Genomic DNA, 16124 nt, shown 5'->3' on the forward strand with positions numbered 1-16124 from the left:
AAACCAGCGATCTCTGTGCATGTCCTTTGCTCTCCACAGGTGATTTTGTCTAAGCCAAAGCTGATGTTCATTTCGCATTTGTGTGTGTATAAAAACATATCTTCACCTACTTTCTTAGAGGATACAATGTCATGTAAGGGGTTTCTCTTTTCATAACTGAACAAAAGGAAACACGGTTAGCAGAAACCAGGCAAGGGAACCTAATTCCACTGTGCTTTAGGAGGTACTGTAAGAATGAACCCCTTAAATTCAGTACAGAGATTAAACTTGGTCTCTGCACTAGCAAAATACTACTTAAAAAAATATATATATACACATCCGCTTTTATATATGCATGTTTATTCTGCACACACGCACACAGAAGAAGATCTTGAGGACAGAGATGGTAAGAGCAAAGACATGCAACAAAGCCTTCTAGAGTTGAACGTGTGTTTTGCCTGTGTTTCAACTTAGTATCTTCATGGAAGGAGTTAGTTTTTATTTGCCTAGTTGGAACTTGCCCAACAGCTTATTTAAAAGATGGTTAATGTATCTGTGTTGCTGGAAGCCATAATGCTCTCAGTGTATGTGGGCCTTTTAAATGTTCCTGGGTAACTGGGAAATATGATTAATGTGGCAGAAAATTATATTCACAGTAGTGGTAATTCAGGGTCTTTAGTGTGCCTGTCCTTTGTATGTTAACCATGTTTTGTTCATTTGTTTGTAGCAGAAACTTAAAGCCTTTTTATAGAGGACTACATTCCACTAATCTCTCAATGTTCTTGTTACAGCAACATCATATGAGGAAACCAGCTTATTAGCTACTTCTCTGAAAACAGTACCATTAACAGGTCATCTGCAACTCAGGTTACGTTAGAATTGTCTTTAATATAAAAAATTTTGTGCAATGTCATTCGGGTTTTCCTCCAACAAATAGCTCTTATAAATTGGTGTTGCACCAGAAAGTAAAGTGGGTTTTGTGTGAGGAGACTGAGTCAAGAGGCTGTTCTCAGCATTTGTGTTTTTTCCCTTCTTTCTTTTTGTCTCTAGTACAAATATCCCTTGAGAAGGAAGGGATTCCCATAGTTCATTTTCATTATGTACTATTTAAATGAACTGCGTAGTGAGGCAGTAGGCCCTGTTTTCTCCGGTAATGGTTGGATCGTCTCATTTATTACTAAACATACGACTTGGAAACTCAAGAGGGTTGTTTTATCTTCTAAGTTTGAAAGTGCTTGTGTTGCAAATAAATATATTTGGATGTTACCATGAATAAAGCCAAAGCTTACATGTTTTTCTTCAGAAGCTACAGAGATGAGAAAATAAAAAGGTCACAAGGTGGCTATTTTTTTTCCCTCAAATTTATCTACAGTATAATTCAGAATTAGTCAATTTTGGAGATTTACCTTGTCCAAAAAGCATTTTTTGCTCTGATTTTGATAAGTTATGAGAGTTTACTGTACTGTTGTGGAACTAATTCGGGCACAGTATCTCCCTAAGCAGATAATAGTGTAGATCCTTTTCTGCTTCACTAGCACTGGCACAGCTACTGAATATGCTATTGTGTGAGGTTATAAACCAGATAATTTTAATTGGGCATTTCCTGAGAGGAAGGGAGGGATGTCTGAAAAAGGAAAGAATTGGAAATAAGGGCATACATTCCTAATATACAAATTTGGCTTCCACCCAGCAAAATCGGAGAATTTCCTGTTAGTTAAAATCTTCCAAGAGCTGAAAGCCTGGAGATACATACCACATACCTCAGAGAGCCAGAGGAAGGGAAGAGGCTGGGAATAGCTCATTCATGAAAGCCCTGGGGAACCGATTGCTGTGTGATGTGATGGAACTGAAGGGTGTGAGCAGCTGGATCTCAGGGCAGCTTGTAGCATCAGCAGACCATCTCCTTTGCCTGGCCAGGGATTTGGGTTGCCCTGCAGCACTTGTACCAGCAGAGACTGGTGTCATAGACCAGAGCCTTTTTACAGTTGAGTCAAATGCAATTCGAGCTACATGGATGATGTGTGTATATGTGTTATATGTATGTGCTCATGTATAATGTAACACATTTGGCGGTGTGTATATACTGCAAATGAATACATGAAGTGTTGACTTACTAAACTGGAGGAACTTTGCTATGGATAAGCTATGGAATCTGTCTTGTAAATTTGAGGAAAGGATGGCAAACAGAAGTGGGTACAAGGAAATAAGCTCTGCAAGAACTGAAGTGGGTTTCTTTTTAGTTGTGCCTGGGTCTCTTGGAATATTCTCTTTGGATCTGCGTTGTAAGAGGGAGGTTGCTTATTAAACTGATGTGAATTATAATTAAGAATTTGAACCTCTACTAATACAGGTTGGAAAAAATCAAGGAAGGGCTGTGTTGATGAAAGGAAACAGGTTTTTTTTTTTTTATGTTAGGAAAGCTAGTTGTATTCTGAATCTCCCTTGCTGACCTGATCTAATGAATGTACATTAGTGTAGATGCTTCAGACATTTGTAAATACTTATAGGCCACTTGCTTCGCTTTCTAGCTTGGCTTTAGCATGGTGTGAGCTTTTTGGGGTATTTTTGGTAAGCCTTTGAATAAATTATGATCATAATTGTTTAGAATATCTCCATTAGAGTTTAGACATTTGAGGGTCTGTATGCTACAGTCACTTCAACTCAAGATGGCCCAAGCTCCAGGAAGAGTAAAGCTTTTAGGGCAGATGTGATCAGGCGGAGTACAGGAAAGATGTGAACCTGTTGGAGTGAGTCTAGAGGAGGGCGCAAAAATGATCAGAGCACTGGAGAACCTCCCCTCCCATATGAGGACAGGCCAAGAGAGTTGGGGTTGTTCACCTGAGAAGAGAAGGCTCCAGGGAAACCTTCCAGCAGCCTTCCAGTACTTCAAGAGAGCCTACAGGAGAGATGGGGAGGCACTCCTTATCAGGGCGTGTAGTGCTAGGATGAGCGGTAATGGTTTTAAGCTGAAAGAGGCTCCATCCCTGGAGGTGTTCGAGGCTAGGCTGGATGAGGCTTTGAGCAACCTGGTCTAGTGGGAGGTGTCCCTGCCCATGGCGGGGGTTTGGAACTAGGTGATCTTAAAGGTCCCTCCCAAGCCAAACCATTCTATGATTCTATGAAACTGTGTTAATACAGGTAATTCTGTTCCTTTTTACACTGGTCACACATCATGGGTGATAACTTATTGTCAATATAACGGTAAAGGAGAAAAAAGGCAAAGTTAAACATGCAGTTGCAAGAAAGGTCTGTACACAATAGAGATGGTGTGGTTATGTCGGATTTGAGGGGATGAGAGGAGAGTGGTCAATGCATGGCAGAGAAGCCGACAGTCTAATGCCACGTTAACGAGTTTTTAGCTGCCTTATGCAGTTTCAGAATTGTTTCGGAAGACCTGTTAGTCTGTTAGCAGGTATTAAGAGAACACAATTATGGTATTAAGAGAAGACATTGATCAGGTGGAAACAAATAATACTTTTTTTTTGTTGCTTTGTTTTTATCTTTTTCCTCATCCTTCTAAGAAGCGAAGTGTGATTTGAAATAACTCAATTAGAGATTAATGGCAGCTTGTCCACATTTACCTGAAGAAGCAGTGATGTCAGGTGTTTGTGGCTGCAACGCAGTTTATCTCCATTTGAGGTGTTCAGGATAACTCTTGATTTTCCTCTTAATTTCTGTCACTTGTAACTAGGATGCTTATGGATTCTCTGTGTTGTTCACTTAATTACCAGTCAGGAATTTTGGAGCTGAGTGCCGTAAACTCTTGGCCTTAAAGTATATTTAGGTACTTAAATAATCTGTTGATTAGAAAGGAGCATTGCTGGGTTGGGTTCTGATCTGTTGAATATGCATATCCTTGGGAAAGGGGCCTCGAACCGCAGCTTTACACCAGAATACTGAAATCTGGATATAAACTACAGATGTCTAGGTTTATAAGCCGCAGCTGTGCTCATAAATTAACAGCCAATATTTTGAACTGCTAAGAGATTGTTTGTGTCTCTTCTATCTTTTCCCAATCTCCGTGAACAATGATTATCCTCCAGTCAGCCTTTCCGAGCATTGTATATATTGTGGAAGATACAGAAATCTGTTTTAACTTGTTCTGATAATTTATAGTGAAATTATTTTCCATTTTATTAACCATCATGTTGGTAGCAAATACAAAAAGAAATCCATTTTGCTGTCATGCACTGCCCTTGAATTGTTCCTGACAGTTTTAATGCTGTTGTAATTGTTTTTCCTAAATACTCTATTTCTTTTCTTTACTTCTTGCTTGATGCAGGGGCAGGAAACCAACTTTATAAGGGAAACAAGTCTTGCCTTTGTACAGTGCTATGAAATGCACTGAATAAACAAATGAGGGTGTCAGGGATGAGGATAGAGTGGGAGTTTGTTTTCCTGCATCGCTTCACTTTTCTTGTGCCAATACCAGAGTTTTTAAAAAGAAAAGAAAAAAAAGGCAATTTGGATTGTTAGCAGTGTCCCTTAGGGTCATAAATGAAGACAAGATTGTGTACGTAATTCATAAACATGCTGAACTATATGCCTTCTATTTCAATTTATTAGGGCATGAAGTAGTGCTGGCAGGTTAATTTCCACTGGAGAATTCAGCATTCATGCATCTCGTAATTTTCTCCTATATACAAAGCTGTGATAAGAAGAGAATAAAGGTATTTGAATATTTGATTCCAAATAATTAGTTTTAAAGAAAAGTATTTTAGAAATAGCCACAGGACAATTATACTTGGTTTTTTTTAGTTTAATTTGGAGTGTGACATGAGAATGTTTATTTGTCACTGATAGGAAATATGCTTTTTGTCTAGCAAACAAAACCCTGTACTTTACAAAATCTTCTCTTTTATAGGTGAAATTATTGTTTTGAGTTCAGGATGTGGTGGGCAAATAATAAAAAAGAAAAACCACTTGCAAATACCACCAAACTTTTCTCCTTTTCCCATCTCCCAAAGGAAAAAACGAATTTGTTAGGATGGAACAGTGGTCAGTTCTTGGTGTTTTCACGGTTTTAATGGGTAACTGGAGGTCCAAGGATTGTTCCAGCCTAGAGCCTGCTTTTTACTTCTGTGGTGTGATATCTGAGCACGAGCAGGGGGAATTGGCTGTTGGCTTTAAACAGGAGTGGGACCACGTTTTTATTTAAAAAAAAACCAAGCCTCAAAATTCATTTGAGTTGAATATTTAAGAGACCCAGAACCTCTTACTCTTTTCTAACTCCAAGTGTTACTTGAAACTCAGTCATAGATGCTGACTGATACTGTGATGTGGGAGAGTTGGATCCAGCTGGTCTAGGAAGGCGGTTAAGACAGATTCCTAGGGTTTTGCTTTGATCTTGAGAAACTCTGTTTTGTGTGGGTATTTTTATAGTACTTCCCTTAACCATCTAAATGATCAGTAAGGATTAATCTCTTAATTTTGAGGTTGAAATGGATGAGGATTGTGTATGTCAAGGGAATAGTGGGAATGAGAAGAATTGGGAGTTGAAGGAATTGGTTTTGATGGGAGTTCAGTCAACTATTTCTCCTACTGCCTTTGAAGATCAAGCTATGGAGTTTTTTTTGTTTAGGAGGGCCAGTTCTGGCTTTATATAGGCTCCTGAAACCAGTGTTGCATAAGCTAGCTCATCATCCCCCCCCTTTTTTTTTTTTGTTTTTGTTTAAAAAAAGCCCAGAACACCAAAACCCAAACCCAACCAAACAAAAACATTACATTTGGGAATTAAAAGTGCCCAAGTTACAGAAACTAAGACAAACTTGAATAAGGAAGGCTCCACCCTGTTGTGGTGCATAAAGCTTGTTTGGAGATACTTGTAATGTTTGAAGAGAAGCATATTCTTGTAAGTAACTAGTTTTGCTATTATTTGGCTCTTATCTTATTTTGATGAACTGTTTTTCTTTTTTAGCACCAGCAAACATTTTTAAATCAGCTGAGGGAGATCACTGGTATCAATGACATTCAGGTACTACAACAGGCACTGAAGGTAAGATGGATGTGTCTGACTTTTAGCCGAATGTATACATCTTAACTGCCTGTGAAAGCCACAAACCCCAACCTCTCTTACTCTCGTCTTCCCTTCCTTCCCTTTTATTCCCAGCTTGAATACTTTTTAGATTTATTTCAGGGAAAAAAGCTTGTTCACTTTAGAAAGAATCTTGATGTGTGTTGATACTGACATAAAAGTTAATCTGGTGTTTAAAAATGGAAAGACAGGAATGGTATGACTTGCCTTTAACCTTTGGCTAAAGTGTTTTGAGATACCTTGGTGCTAGTACAGCTGGTCAACTCTTAAGTAAAGAATGGCAGGTTTCTCTGTGTCCTATTTCCCCCAAAATATATGTATTTTAAAAAACTAAACCCTTGTCTCTCTCAAGCAGAGCTTTTTAGCCTTTTATACATGGTAAATGGGGATTTAGTGAATTTAAATAGTACATATAGTTGTTGCTTCAGATTCAACATAAGTCATATGTACACCTGATGAGAAGCCAGTATTTCTGGCCTTAAAAATGTTTGGAAATGCTTTTTTCTCATCAGTATTTCACCTGAAAATGCAATGTGTCATAGATCATATAAGTTGTTTGTAAAGTCCTTTGCTGTTAAGAAAAGTTAAAAAAAAGAGTGGAGGGACTATAATTTCCTGGTTTTTTTTTTTTTTTTTTTTGATGCTTAAAGGACAGCAATGGTAATCTGGAGTTGGCTGTGGCTTTCCTCACTGCAAAGAATGCCAAGGTTCCCCAGCTAGAGGAGGCAACTTACTATCAAACAGCCCTTCCTGGAAATGACAGATACATCAGCGTGGGCAGCCAGGCAGACACGAGTAGGTATTTTTTATTTTCCTAAGTTTTGTTTAAAGGCAAGAAAACTAAAAACTTGCCTGTGAGATGACTGTTAATCTGCTGATAATTCTTACTTAACAATGTTTAGTTTATTACGTATTCTTTCTTTCCTTATTTCAGTGCATTTTTTGTGTTAGCTATCCTTAAGCATTACCTCTACACATACATATGGTACTAAGCAGAGAGTGAATAAGTGGGTTTTCAATCTTTTTTCCTTTTTATTTTTTTCCCTATTATAGGATTTATTTTGGGGTCATGCAGTAAATAATTCAAGGCAAAAGCTGGGTACTTTTCCAGTCAAAATAAAACAAAATTGGAGAAGAGTCTGTGAATGCCTGTCTTAGTATGCTTAAGAGTAGCCTCTCCCTGATGGGCAAGACTTCGAAAGGGAGAAGTGAGAGGTTAGGTGTACATTTTGTAGTAGAAGAGTAGGTATTTTATATGTGAAATTAACATTAAAAATACTTAATTTTAAACAGTTTTATTTAGTTGATACAGGAGGTCCCACAACCTGTGTTCCTCTGAGCCTTGCAGGTGCTACTCCTTTGCTTACTGCATAGTTATTTTTATGGTGGGGGGAGTAAACATTAAAAATATTGTACCTTTTATGAAATGGTGATGAGGAAACTATTGACATGAAAAGTTTTGCTTCCTTGTGGTCTGGCATGTTAAATGTGTTCTGCAAATAAATATGGGAAATAACATGAAAAAGTCAAAGGAAGTTTTGTGGTGGGATTGATTTCTGTAAAATCTGAGTTTCTTGATACTGTATTTACATTCCAACCTTCTGAATGTAGATGTATGTTATTTAAATTAATTATTAATCGTTTGACCATATATGTAGTACATCTATGTAATTTTTATTAAATGAGTAGAATTATTTCACTTCACCCACAGTAGGGTTTTTTCCCCCTTTGTTTCATTAATATTGAGATGGCTATGGTGGCACCGTTGTAGAAAAGTTTAATTAGATTTCCTTGTCAGTTGTACAGTTGTCTTTCTTTTCATTTCTGGCACCTTGACATAAACATCTTTTTTTCAAAAAACTTGTTTTCAATTTAGATATGATTTTATTCTCAACATCTCATATCTGGAAACTGCATTTTAGTCCTTGGTATTACTAGCAACCCCATATAAAATGCCCTGAGTATGTTATAGGTAGTTGTATTATCCCCCCACTGAGTTGGGCGGGGGGTGGTTTGTTTTTTGTTTTTGTTTTGTTTTATTTTTTCTTTTCCCTCCTTTGGAAAGAAAAGACACACAAACCTCTATATGTATTTAACTTTCAAAGTCAGAAAATTCACATTGAGGAAATGGAGACTATTTTCAACAAACTTACCACTGTTGTCACAGTCTCCAATACTGAAGACCTGCTATGGCAGTGGAATAGTAAGCTGGATTCTCTTGCAGTCTATGTTTAATTAGATTTATTACCAATCCCATTAATAGAAGTGTTTAGTTTTGCTGTCACTGTGCTATACAACCTTACTGAAGATATGAGGAGACAAGGGATATAAGAGAGGGAAGAATCAAGCCTATAGAAGCTGCATTACACGTGACTGATGGTCAAACTGAAAAAGAGTAAGTCTTGAGTTGCACATTCCAAGCTGAATTTCAGGTTTCTCTTCTCTTTTCTGGAGGGCTGAAGGCAGACCCCGGATTCCTTACAGTTATACAGTTATGTACAAGTAAGCAATCACGTAGACAACTGCTGTGACAAAAGCAGGTCCTCACTGGCAACAAAGATGAGAGCCCTTTGCCAGCCTTTGCTGTTTTGGTTAGACTGAAAACACATTATGAGATAAAGGTATAAAGGTGTCTTGGATAACTTTTCTTCGTGTTGGAGGACTCATGGGGCAAGAAGTAAGCACGGACAGCAGAACAAAAGTCTAAACCAGTCTGTGATTGTAGAGCCCCCCATGTGTGAAGATCTAGTGAAAGCTTCTTGCAGAACCCTACAGTTCATTTTTTGTTGGGATCTGCTTGTCTGTAATTATTTTGATTTTTAAAAAAATGCAGTACACTTAAAATGGACAAAGTTCGGGGCCGTGCATGAGTACGTACTGGCATGTAAGGGAGTATAATGAAAGTGGATGGCTTGGGAGAAGAAAATAGAAGAGTGGGCATAGACGGAAAAATAATCAGCAATGATAGCTCCAACCATCAACCCTCCCATCTGCAAAGAATGCTGTTAGCACTTCTCAGTAACTAAGCTGAGTTGCTGACAGTATCTTGCCTTTCAAATTTGACTCCCTTTTACTATCCCACGTAGGTGTAATTACATGAAGATTCATTATAACTCACCCTTATAGTTCCTTACTGCTTAACTACATCTGTGCATTTGGAACTTACGATGTTATGAGTCACCAAGCTTCACGGTCCCACAAAGTTAAGTCATCTAAACTGGGGATGAGAGGGCGTTACAGATGAATATCAGAACTGTCTTTTATGCTGCAGAAAACATCCAGCCACTTATAAAGGTTTTTGAATGTGTGCCTTGCACAAAGGTATATCAAATGTACTCTGCAAACTTGACTCACTGTGTCTCTTTGAAATGGTTACTTAGGGGGTAAAATAAAAATGTATGTAACAGGAAGTCATACCTTAACAATCAGCGGTTAGCCTGGGTTGTGCACTGGCTGTTTCAGAAGTGACAGTGGTCATTCAGCTGTTTGAGAGTTGCTTTCTGTATGTTAGGAGATATAAGGAAACCTCATTTCTCTTACTAGCAAATGCAGCACTTCAGCAGCTGCAAAAACATTATATGCATAAAATTTACTCCATCTTTAAAAGCAAAGGCTGACTTGCACAATCAGTGTTAGTCATTATGCTTGTCTCTTTGCCTGTTCAAAATGGCATGTGCAAGTACTTGCAAGTGTAGCTTTTTCATGTCAAGAGGGATGCATGGTTTATCTGATCCCTTTGTAAAGGTTTGTGTTTTTTTCCTTTCCTTCCTACAATCTGTTAGTGAGGAGAAAGTGCTTAGGTATTAGGGTTCCAATGTAGAAGTGAATGACTTTAAATCTAAGATCACTTTCAAGTTCTGCTTAGTAGCATAAATCCTAGGTGCTGCACTTCAAGCAAAACAAAATAAGTTGTTTAGTAGTACTTTCCAATATTTTCACTGTATTGATTTCTCTAAAACATTTTTTTTCTATTTGCAGTAATTCAGTGAATTTTCATCTCTGGCTGCACAATAGAACTATTGCATTGCTAAGCATTTGTCCATTTCCGTCTCATTATTTGAGCAACTTGCTGAACCCAGGGTTAAAGGAAGCAGCAGAATGAAGAGGAGACATATTTTAGAAGATGCATTGTCTTCAAATGAAATAGCTGTCAAGACAAATTCTCTCCCTCCCTTCTTTTGAAAACTCAAAATTATTTTTCACAAAAACTGAATTATTAGTCTTTGCAATTGCACATTCCATAGCTGAGACAAAAGATTTCAAGCCCTTTTATAAGGACATAGTACAATGTAACTGTAAAATGCCACACACACCAACTTGAGGGTTGTAGGCTTCATTGCTTCTGGGGACCTGGCTCTTATATCTTTCTGTTCCTGGAGTTTGAGCCTTTGCATAGATTTCAAAAGTCATTCGATCAAACTTTTTCAATGAGATAGACTTAGCTGCACCTAAAACCTCTGTGATGTTTATATAACATATTTATTAAAAACCTTTCTGTTCTAGAGACTCAGAAGTTTATAGAGTAATTGTTTTGGTGCTTCACTGTCCTTACTTTTAGACTACTAATGTCTTGCCTAAATCCATGTTGCTTCAGGTTAAGTCTTTTAGTCGTTGTGCTTTGTGTATCATAATGTCCCTTCAGACTTTTCTCAGATCTAAACTAAAGGGCCCAAATTCTTTCCCAGTCTTTGGATGCATTTCCTATACCTGTTGTCCTTTTTGTCCCCCCCCCCCCCTTTTTTTTTTCTCCTTTCTTCTGGACCTTCTCCAATAGTTTTGCCTTTTCTGTGGACTGTGGTACTCAAAACAATAACCAAGAGTTAAGCTGAGTTCTTAAGAAAAATGGGTGAGTCTCTATAAATGTCCATGTAGTACTCTGACAATGTACTCAGTGTAACGCTTCCTATTTTCTTCAGTGCTATGATGATGTGAATTGCACTTTGAACATGAATCAGCTGTAGCTCCTAGAACCTTCCTGGTACAAGTCCTAGTCTGTTCACATTCTATATCTGTGCATTTTATTGTTTCTGTCAGTGGAATTTGCCACTAGTTTCTTCTGTCAGCTTGCCTAACTTGGATATCACTATGCATCTTCAAGATGTTTCCTCCTATTTCAGGAATTATTTGTGTCATCTTCATCCAGGTTCCTGGGAGTGTCTCCAGCTTGGTATGGTACGGTCCCTGCTTCAAAGTGTTAGGAGTCTTGTACCTTGAGATCCTCCTTTCATCTTACAGATTCACTTGTCCGTTTGTTCCATGACTGCCTCTCTCTTTCCCATCCCTGTCAGAATCATTGGTTTAAGGTGTTAGCATTCTAGGACAGTGTAAATGCAGCTGAGATGAGGAAGTTCCTGTAAGACGGTGGTGCTGACATTTGCTAGCTCTTCCATCAGTAGAGCTGTTTGGGTTGGCTGAGCAGCTGCTAGGACGCTGCGTATTCTTTCCCCATCCAGTTTTAACCAAAACTGGCATATGCAACCAATTAAATTCCTTTAAATCTTCACATAAGCCAAGACCATTGTGATGTTTAACATCACAGAATAGACCATAGAATATAGGATCTTGCTTAGCTCTGCTTGTTATAAACAAAACTGACGTAGTCTCAACTTCATTTTTTCTTTTTTTTTTCTTTTTATATTGTTGGTGTGTTGAAATTGGAGTCTTGCTAATCGGTTTCCATACTTGGCATGGGTCCACCGAACCCATCAGGCCTGCCCCTTAATTTTCCTTTCCCTGTCCAGGGCTTGCATCACTGTGGTTGTTTATTGCCTGTCCCTGGGTTCAGTTGCAACTTCAGATCTGTCCTTCATGCTGAGTTTCCCAGACTACTTCAGTCTGAAGTTCCTATTCTCTGCCTCCTCCTGGTATAATTACCAGGTCAGTACTTATTTTAATGACCTAGGCAATTACCAAGTAAGATCCATTTATTTAAATGATGATAGAAACTTCCTAAGTAAACAGATCGATAAGAAGTTTTTTAAGGAAAGAAGATAGACGGGGATAGATATAGTGTGTGCATTTACTATATATGTACACACTAGTATTTTTGTAAAAAATGTCAAGTTACAACTTAAAATTGCTTTGTAGAATTACAAATGATGTCAAACTCTCTGGATCTTATGTACAAGAAGCACACATTATTGCATAATAATGTTGTAAACTAAAAATATATTTATTATTAAGCAGTTGATTAATTCTCCATGTTAATTTTTGTTGAATAAACATCATGAACGGACTAAGCCAGACTGTTTTGATGATCAGTTTCTTTGTTCATAAAGAATTTTTTCAAAAGCAAACTTCTTTGTTTTATTTAGTAGTCATGGCTTTGTTGAAAACATTTGTATTTTCTAAGGCTATGTGATACACAATAAGAAGTACCTTTATGAGGATGAGCCAGTGAGTACTAAAGCATTCTGTGGCCTAAATGAGATGAGTTTTACAAAATTGTCATATGTAAACTAGAGTCATGTAACTATACACTTGGAGAAGTGGCATTATTCTTAATACCTCTATGAAATGCATCCTTCAGCCTATCAGAGGAAGCTCATGTGTTTGGTAAACACTTTGGGTAAAAGTCAGCTTTTTTTTTTTTTCTTCAAACTCAGACCTTGAACACAGAAATCAGTTGGTCAGACAGGAAACTTAAGTAGATCAGTTTCATGGATGAATTCCCTACTTATTGCTATGAAGTAAACATTCATAGGTTTGCATTAACACTGCACAATTGAAGTGCAATAAGTATTTTAAAGCTAGGTTAATGTTGAAATTTATTAATGATTGTGAGAGGAGGTAAAGTGATCTTACTTGTATAATAATTGCTTGAAAATTGGACATCTTTTCACAAAAAACAAAGAAATCCCCCTGTAAGAGTTTGCAAAACCTGAAGTTATTTTAAAACAAAACAAAAAACCCTCCCTGAATTTTGTGTAGTATATGTACATTTGTGTCTATAACCAACTGACAGGAATGAAAACTGTGCAGACAAATTGATGTATTTTTTTTTTTAAAGAGGAATTTATTCTCAGACTGTTCCCCTTCTGTTTTGACTTTTATTGAGATCTCCTCTTTATAATCCTATGATTTAGGATTCAAGTCATACATGAACTGTTGCGGCTTAATGAGTTACTGTGTCAGCTGAGATGCTGAAAAAGACCTTGGACCTGCTCCAAATACAGCAAACGTGAGCTAAAATACATTAGTTTAAATCTCCAAAACATTTTTATTTCACATTTGCTATGAACTAAAAGCTTGCATGGAGTAGGTTACCATGGATCAGCTTCTATTTAGAAATGTATTTTTCTGTCAGGGGTTATGCTTGGTAAACCCTCTGGGACATAAATCGATTGTAGCACTCATGGTAGCATCTGGCAGCAGGTCTTCACTGTATTGCCTTTTTTCGTGCAGATCAGGAACAATGTATATGTGAACACAACGCTTCTAAAGAGAATCCTGTATTGTTTGCTCCAGAAGCCTTTCATGTCAGAGGAAACTGTTGTGTTGTTCTGCTTTCAGAAAGCAAGCAGAAGTCAACAATTTGTGGCTTTAATATTAAAGTGATGTAATCACTGGTAGTATGAATGGTAATAAACTTCTGAACATGTAGGGTGGTGGTATAGATTAATAAAGATTAAGGAACTAGGGAGGTGCAAAGAAGTTGAATAATTTGAATAATTTAACGTAAGTGTGAGTTAGAGTTGGTCTTGATTGATTGATTTTTTTTTTCTTTTTTTTTTTTTTTTAGTAACAGTGGGAGTTTTTGTTAACCACATAATTTTCAGATAGGTTATGAGTTCTTTTCTGGAAAATACTCCGCTTATAAAGGACCTTACTTCTTAATCTTCTTTATTGTTGTATAAAAATTTCATCACTCCTACGTGACTATAGGCTAGCTAAAGGAATATTCCCCTCTGTAAGTAAGTGATCGGAGTAATCCCGTGCTTTTCCATCAGTATGTGTGGCTGTGGGATTGAGGTTTACTCCATTTTTGGTTGTGACCACTATTACTACTTTCAGGAAAACAGCTTGTCTCTAGTGGAGATAAGGCCCTTGTGTGTGACTACCTGCAAATGGTTAGGAAATATGATACAAGCACCACATTTGAGAGTGTAATAGGTAGTGTGTGTGGTCATGGGATCCTCACATCGTTGTCAACCTTTCTAGCCTTTCTCCTGCTCTCAGGCTGTAGAACAGAGCCATGTGCGTCACACAGGTTGAGGTATTAGTTTAGCCTGAATTACATTGTTTTTAAAACATGGCAACTCATGTATTAAAAGTCCTCTGGGTGAGACTTCTGCTGGTGGTTCTTGTAATTGCTTTAATACTTCTGAAGGAGAATTTCAGGCATCTGAGTTGAAGTATGCTTCTGAATATGCTGGAAAATCTGAGCTGACTATAAAAGACATAAGAATAAAATTATGAAGTGCTGCTGCTGTAGTCATGGCATTTTTCCTTACTTCAAGATCATGACAAATTGGCCAGTTTACTTTGCAGGTAAGAGTGCTTCCTTTAAAGGCTCACTAAATTAGAAATTCAACCATCTTTATTTGGGGGAAGAAAGGGCTAAGTTGAAAACTAATTTTTGAAGATGAGGCTGTTAATAAAAAAGTTTCTTTTATACCTTCTCTTCAGTTTCAGCTTTCTGTGAGGACAAGTCATCCCATTTTCTGTTCATACCCAGCTATGGCAATGATTTTTATATCACAAGTTCAGTGTTTTATTTCGATCCAATGAGAAATGTCACAGACAAGTAAGCCCAGGGAACTAGGGGAAGCTGTCTCTACACTGAGTCAGCCCATCCAGGAGAAAAGTCAGAAGCTAGACAGAGGAGCTCTTTAGATATCAGTAATTGAGCTGGCCTGTGGAAGGAGAAATGCAGACAAGCTGCTCATGTTTCTTTGTGAGCAATCATCAGTTTCAAATCCATGTCTCTCCCAGAGCCTTCTAGCTTCTAATCTCCAAACCCCAAGCTGGAGAGTAGTCCCTTTCATAGCTCTTTGGACAAACTTTGGCCTTGGAGGAAGGAGACTGAAACTAGCCAATACTCTGTTTTGATTGCACTTGAAAGTCTCTTTTGCACTTTCCCCTCTCCTTCTGTCTGGCTGACTTGCAAAATGAGACTTTTGGCTCTTGAAATCGTGCTAACCAACGACCTTGGCTTTTCTGAAGATCTTGTGCAGTCGATAGACATTCCTGTAGGCCCTGGCTGCTTTGAAAGCATGGCTGTGCCCAGTGGGGGATGATGGGTGTCATAGTGTGTAGTGAAATCCCTCCTTACTCGGGAGGGGGAGTGCCATTGCTACCCTCAGGAAATGGGGAGGTTTATGGGGGATGTTAGTATCTGATTCTTTAAGTAAATGGGAGCTGGTAAGGAAAGCAGAAGTGGGGTTGTTTTCATCTTCATTACCTACTCAGTAGCCCATCCAGCATTCCCTACGTGTCCCAGTGTGGATCCTAATTTTGACTTCAGCATTTGTTTTCTTTATTCCCCTGTTGAGATGGGATACTTCCAGCAGACAAAAGTTGTATTTAAATATGTTCAGAAAAGGAATACACAGACAGGATAGAAAGGAATTAGGTTAAGTAAGGAATTCTCTCGTGTTATGAAACTGTGTGGAAGTACTTGTCTCACCAGGGCACAAAAACACTTGTAGGATTTGGGGCTGTATTGGGAAAACTCCGCACGCGTTCCTCCAGGAGAAGGGAAAACCAACGATGCTTGGTTAAGGTATCCTTTTTAAGAGAAGGTTGTCTTGATCATGTGTTCCCTGGAAGCAACTGGTTGCAGTAGCTGAATTAATACATCTAAGTGTATTGCTTTAAGAAGGCTTTCAGAAACCATGGATTCCTAAATTTGTCCCATAGCTTTGTGATCGTTAGGAGGAAGGAAGACTATTGCCTGTCATATCTTAGCAAGAGCAAGCTCCTAAGGTTTTTATCCAGCTTGGAGGTGGAGGGAGCTATTAGCAGGGTTAGAGGTTGGAAGAGCGCAGGGCACAGGAGGGATGGACTGGAATGGCGCTCAGCAATCCCTGTGGGCTCTCTCTCCTCTACAATAAGACTTGCCTTTCATTCTGTTTCACTTTTAATTTTGAGAAAGATAGTTTTGCTTTTC

General features: G+C 38.1%; 1 protein-coding gene across 1 annotated transcript in view; it reads left to right on the top strand.

The window, feature by feature from the left end:
• Positions 1-5896: 5896 nt before the first annotated feature.
• The window catches only part of USP25 (ubiquitin specific peptidase 25), a gene marked incomplete at its 5' end in the record, with an annotated part of 73255 nt that continues 63027 nt past the window's right edge, over positions 5897-16124 (top strand). Inside the window, 2 exon segments of the mRNA XM_010078623.1 lie at positions 5897-5974; positions 6664-6808. Of these exon segments, the coding sequence (XP_010076925.1) occupies positions 5897-5974; positions 6664-6808 (223 nt within the window).

Source organism: Pterocles gutturalis, unplaced genomic scaffold (genome assembly GCF_000699245.1).
Source record: "Pterocles gutturalis isolate BGI_N339 unplaced genomic scaffold, ASM69924v1 scaffold9633, whole genome shotgun sequence".
NCBI lineage: Eukaryota > Metazoa > Chordata > Aves > Pterocliformes > Pteroclidae > Pterocles > Pterocles gutturalis.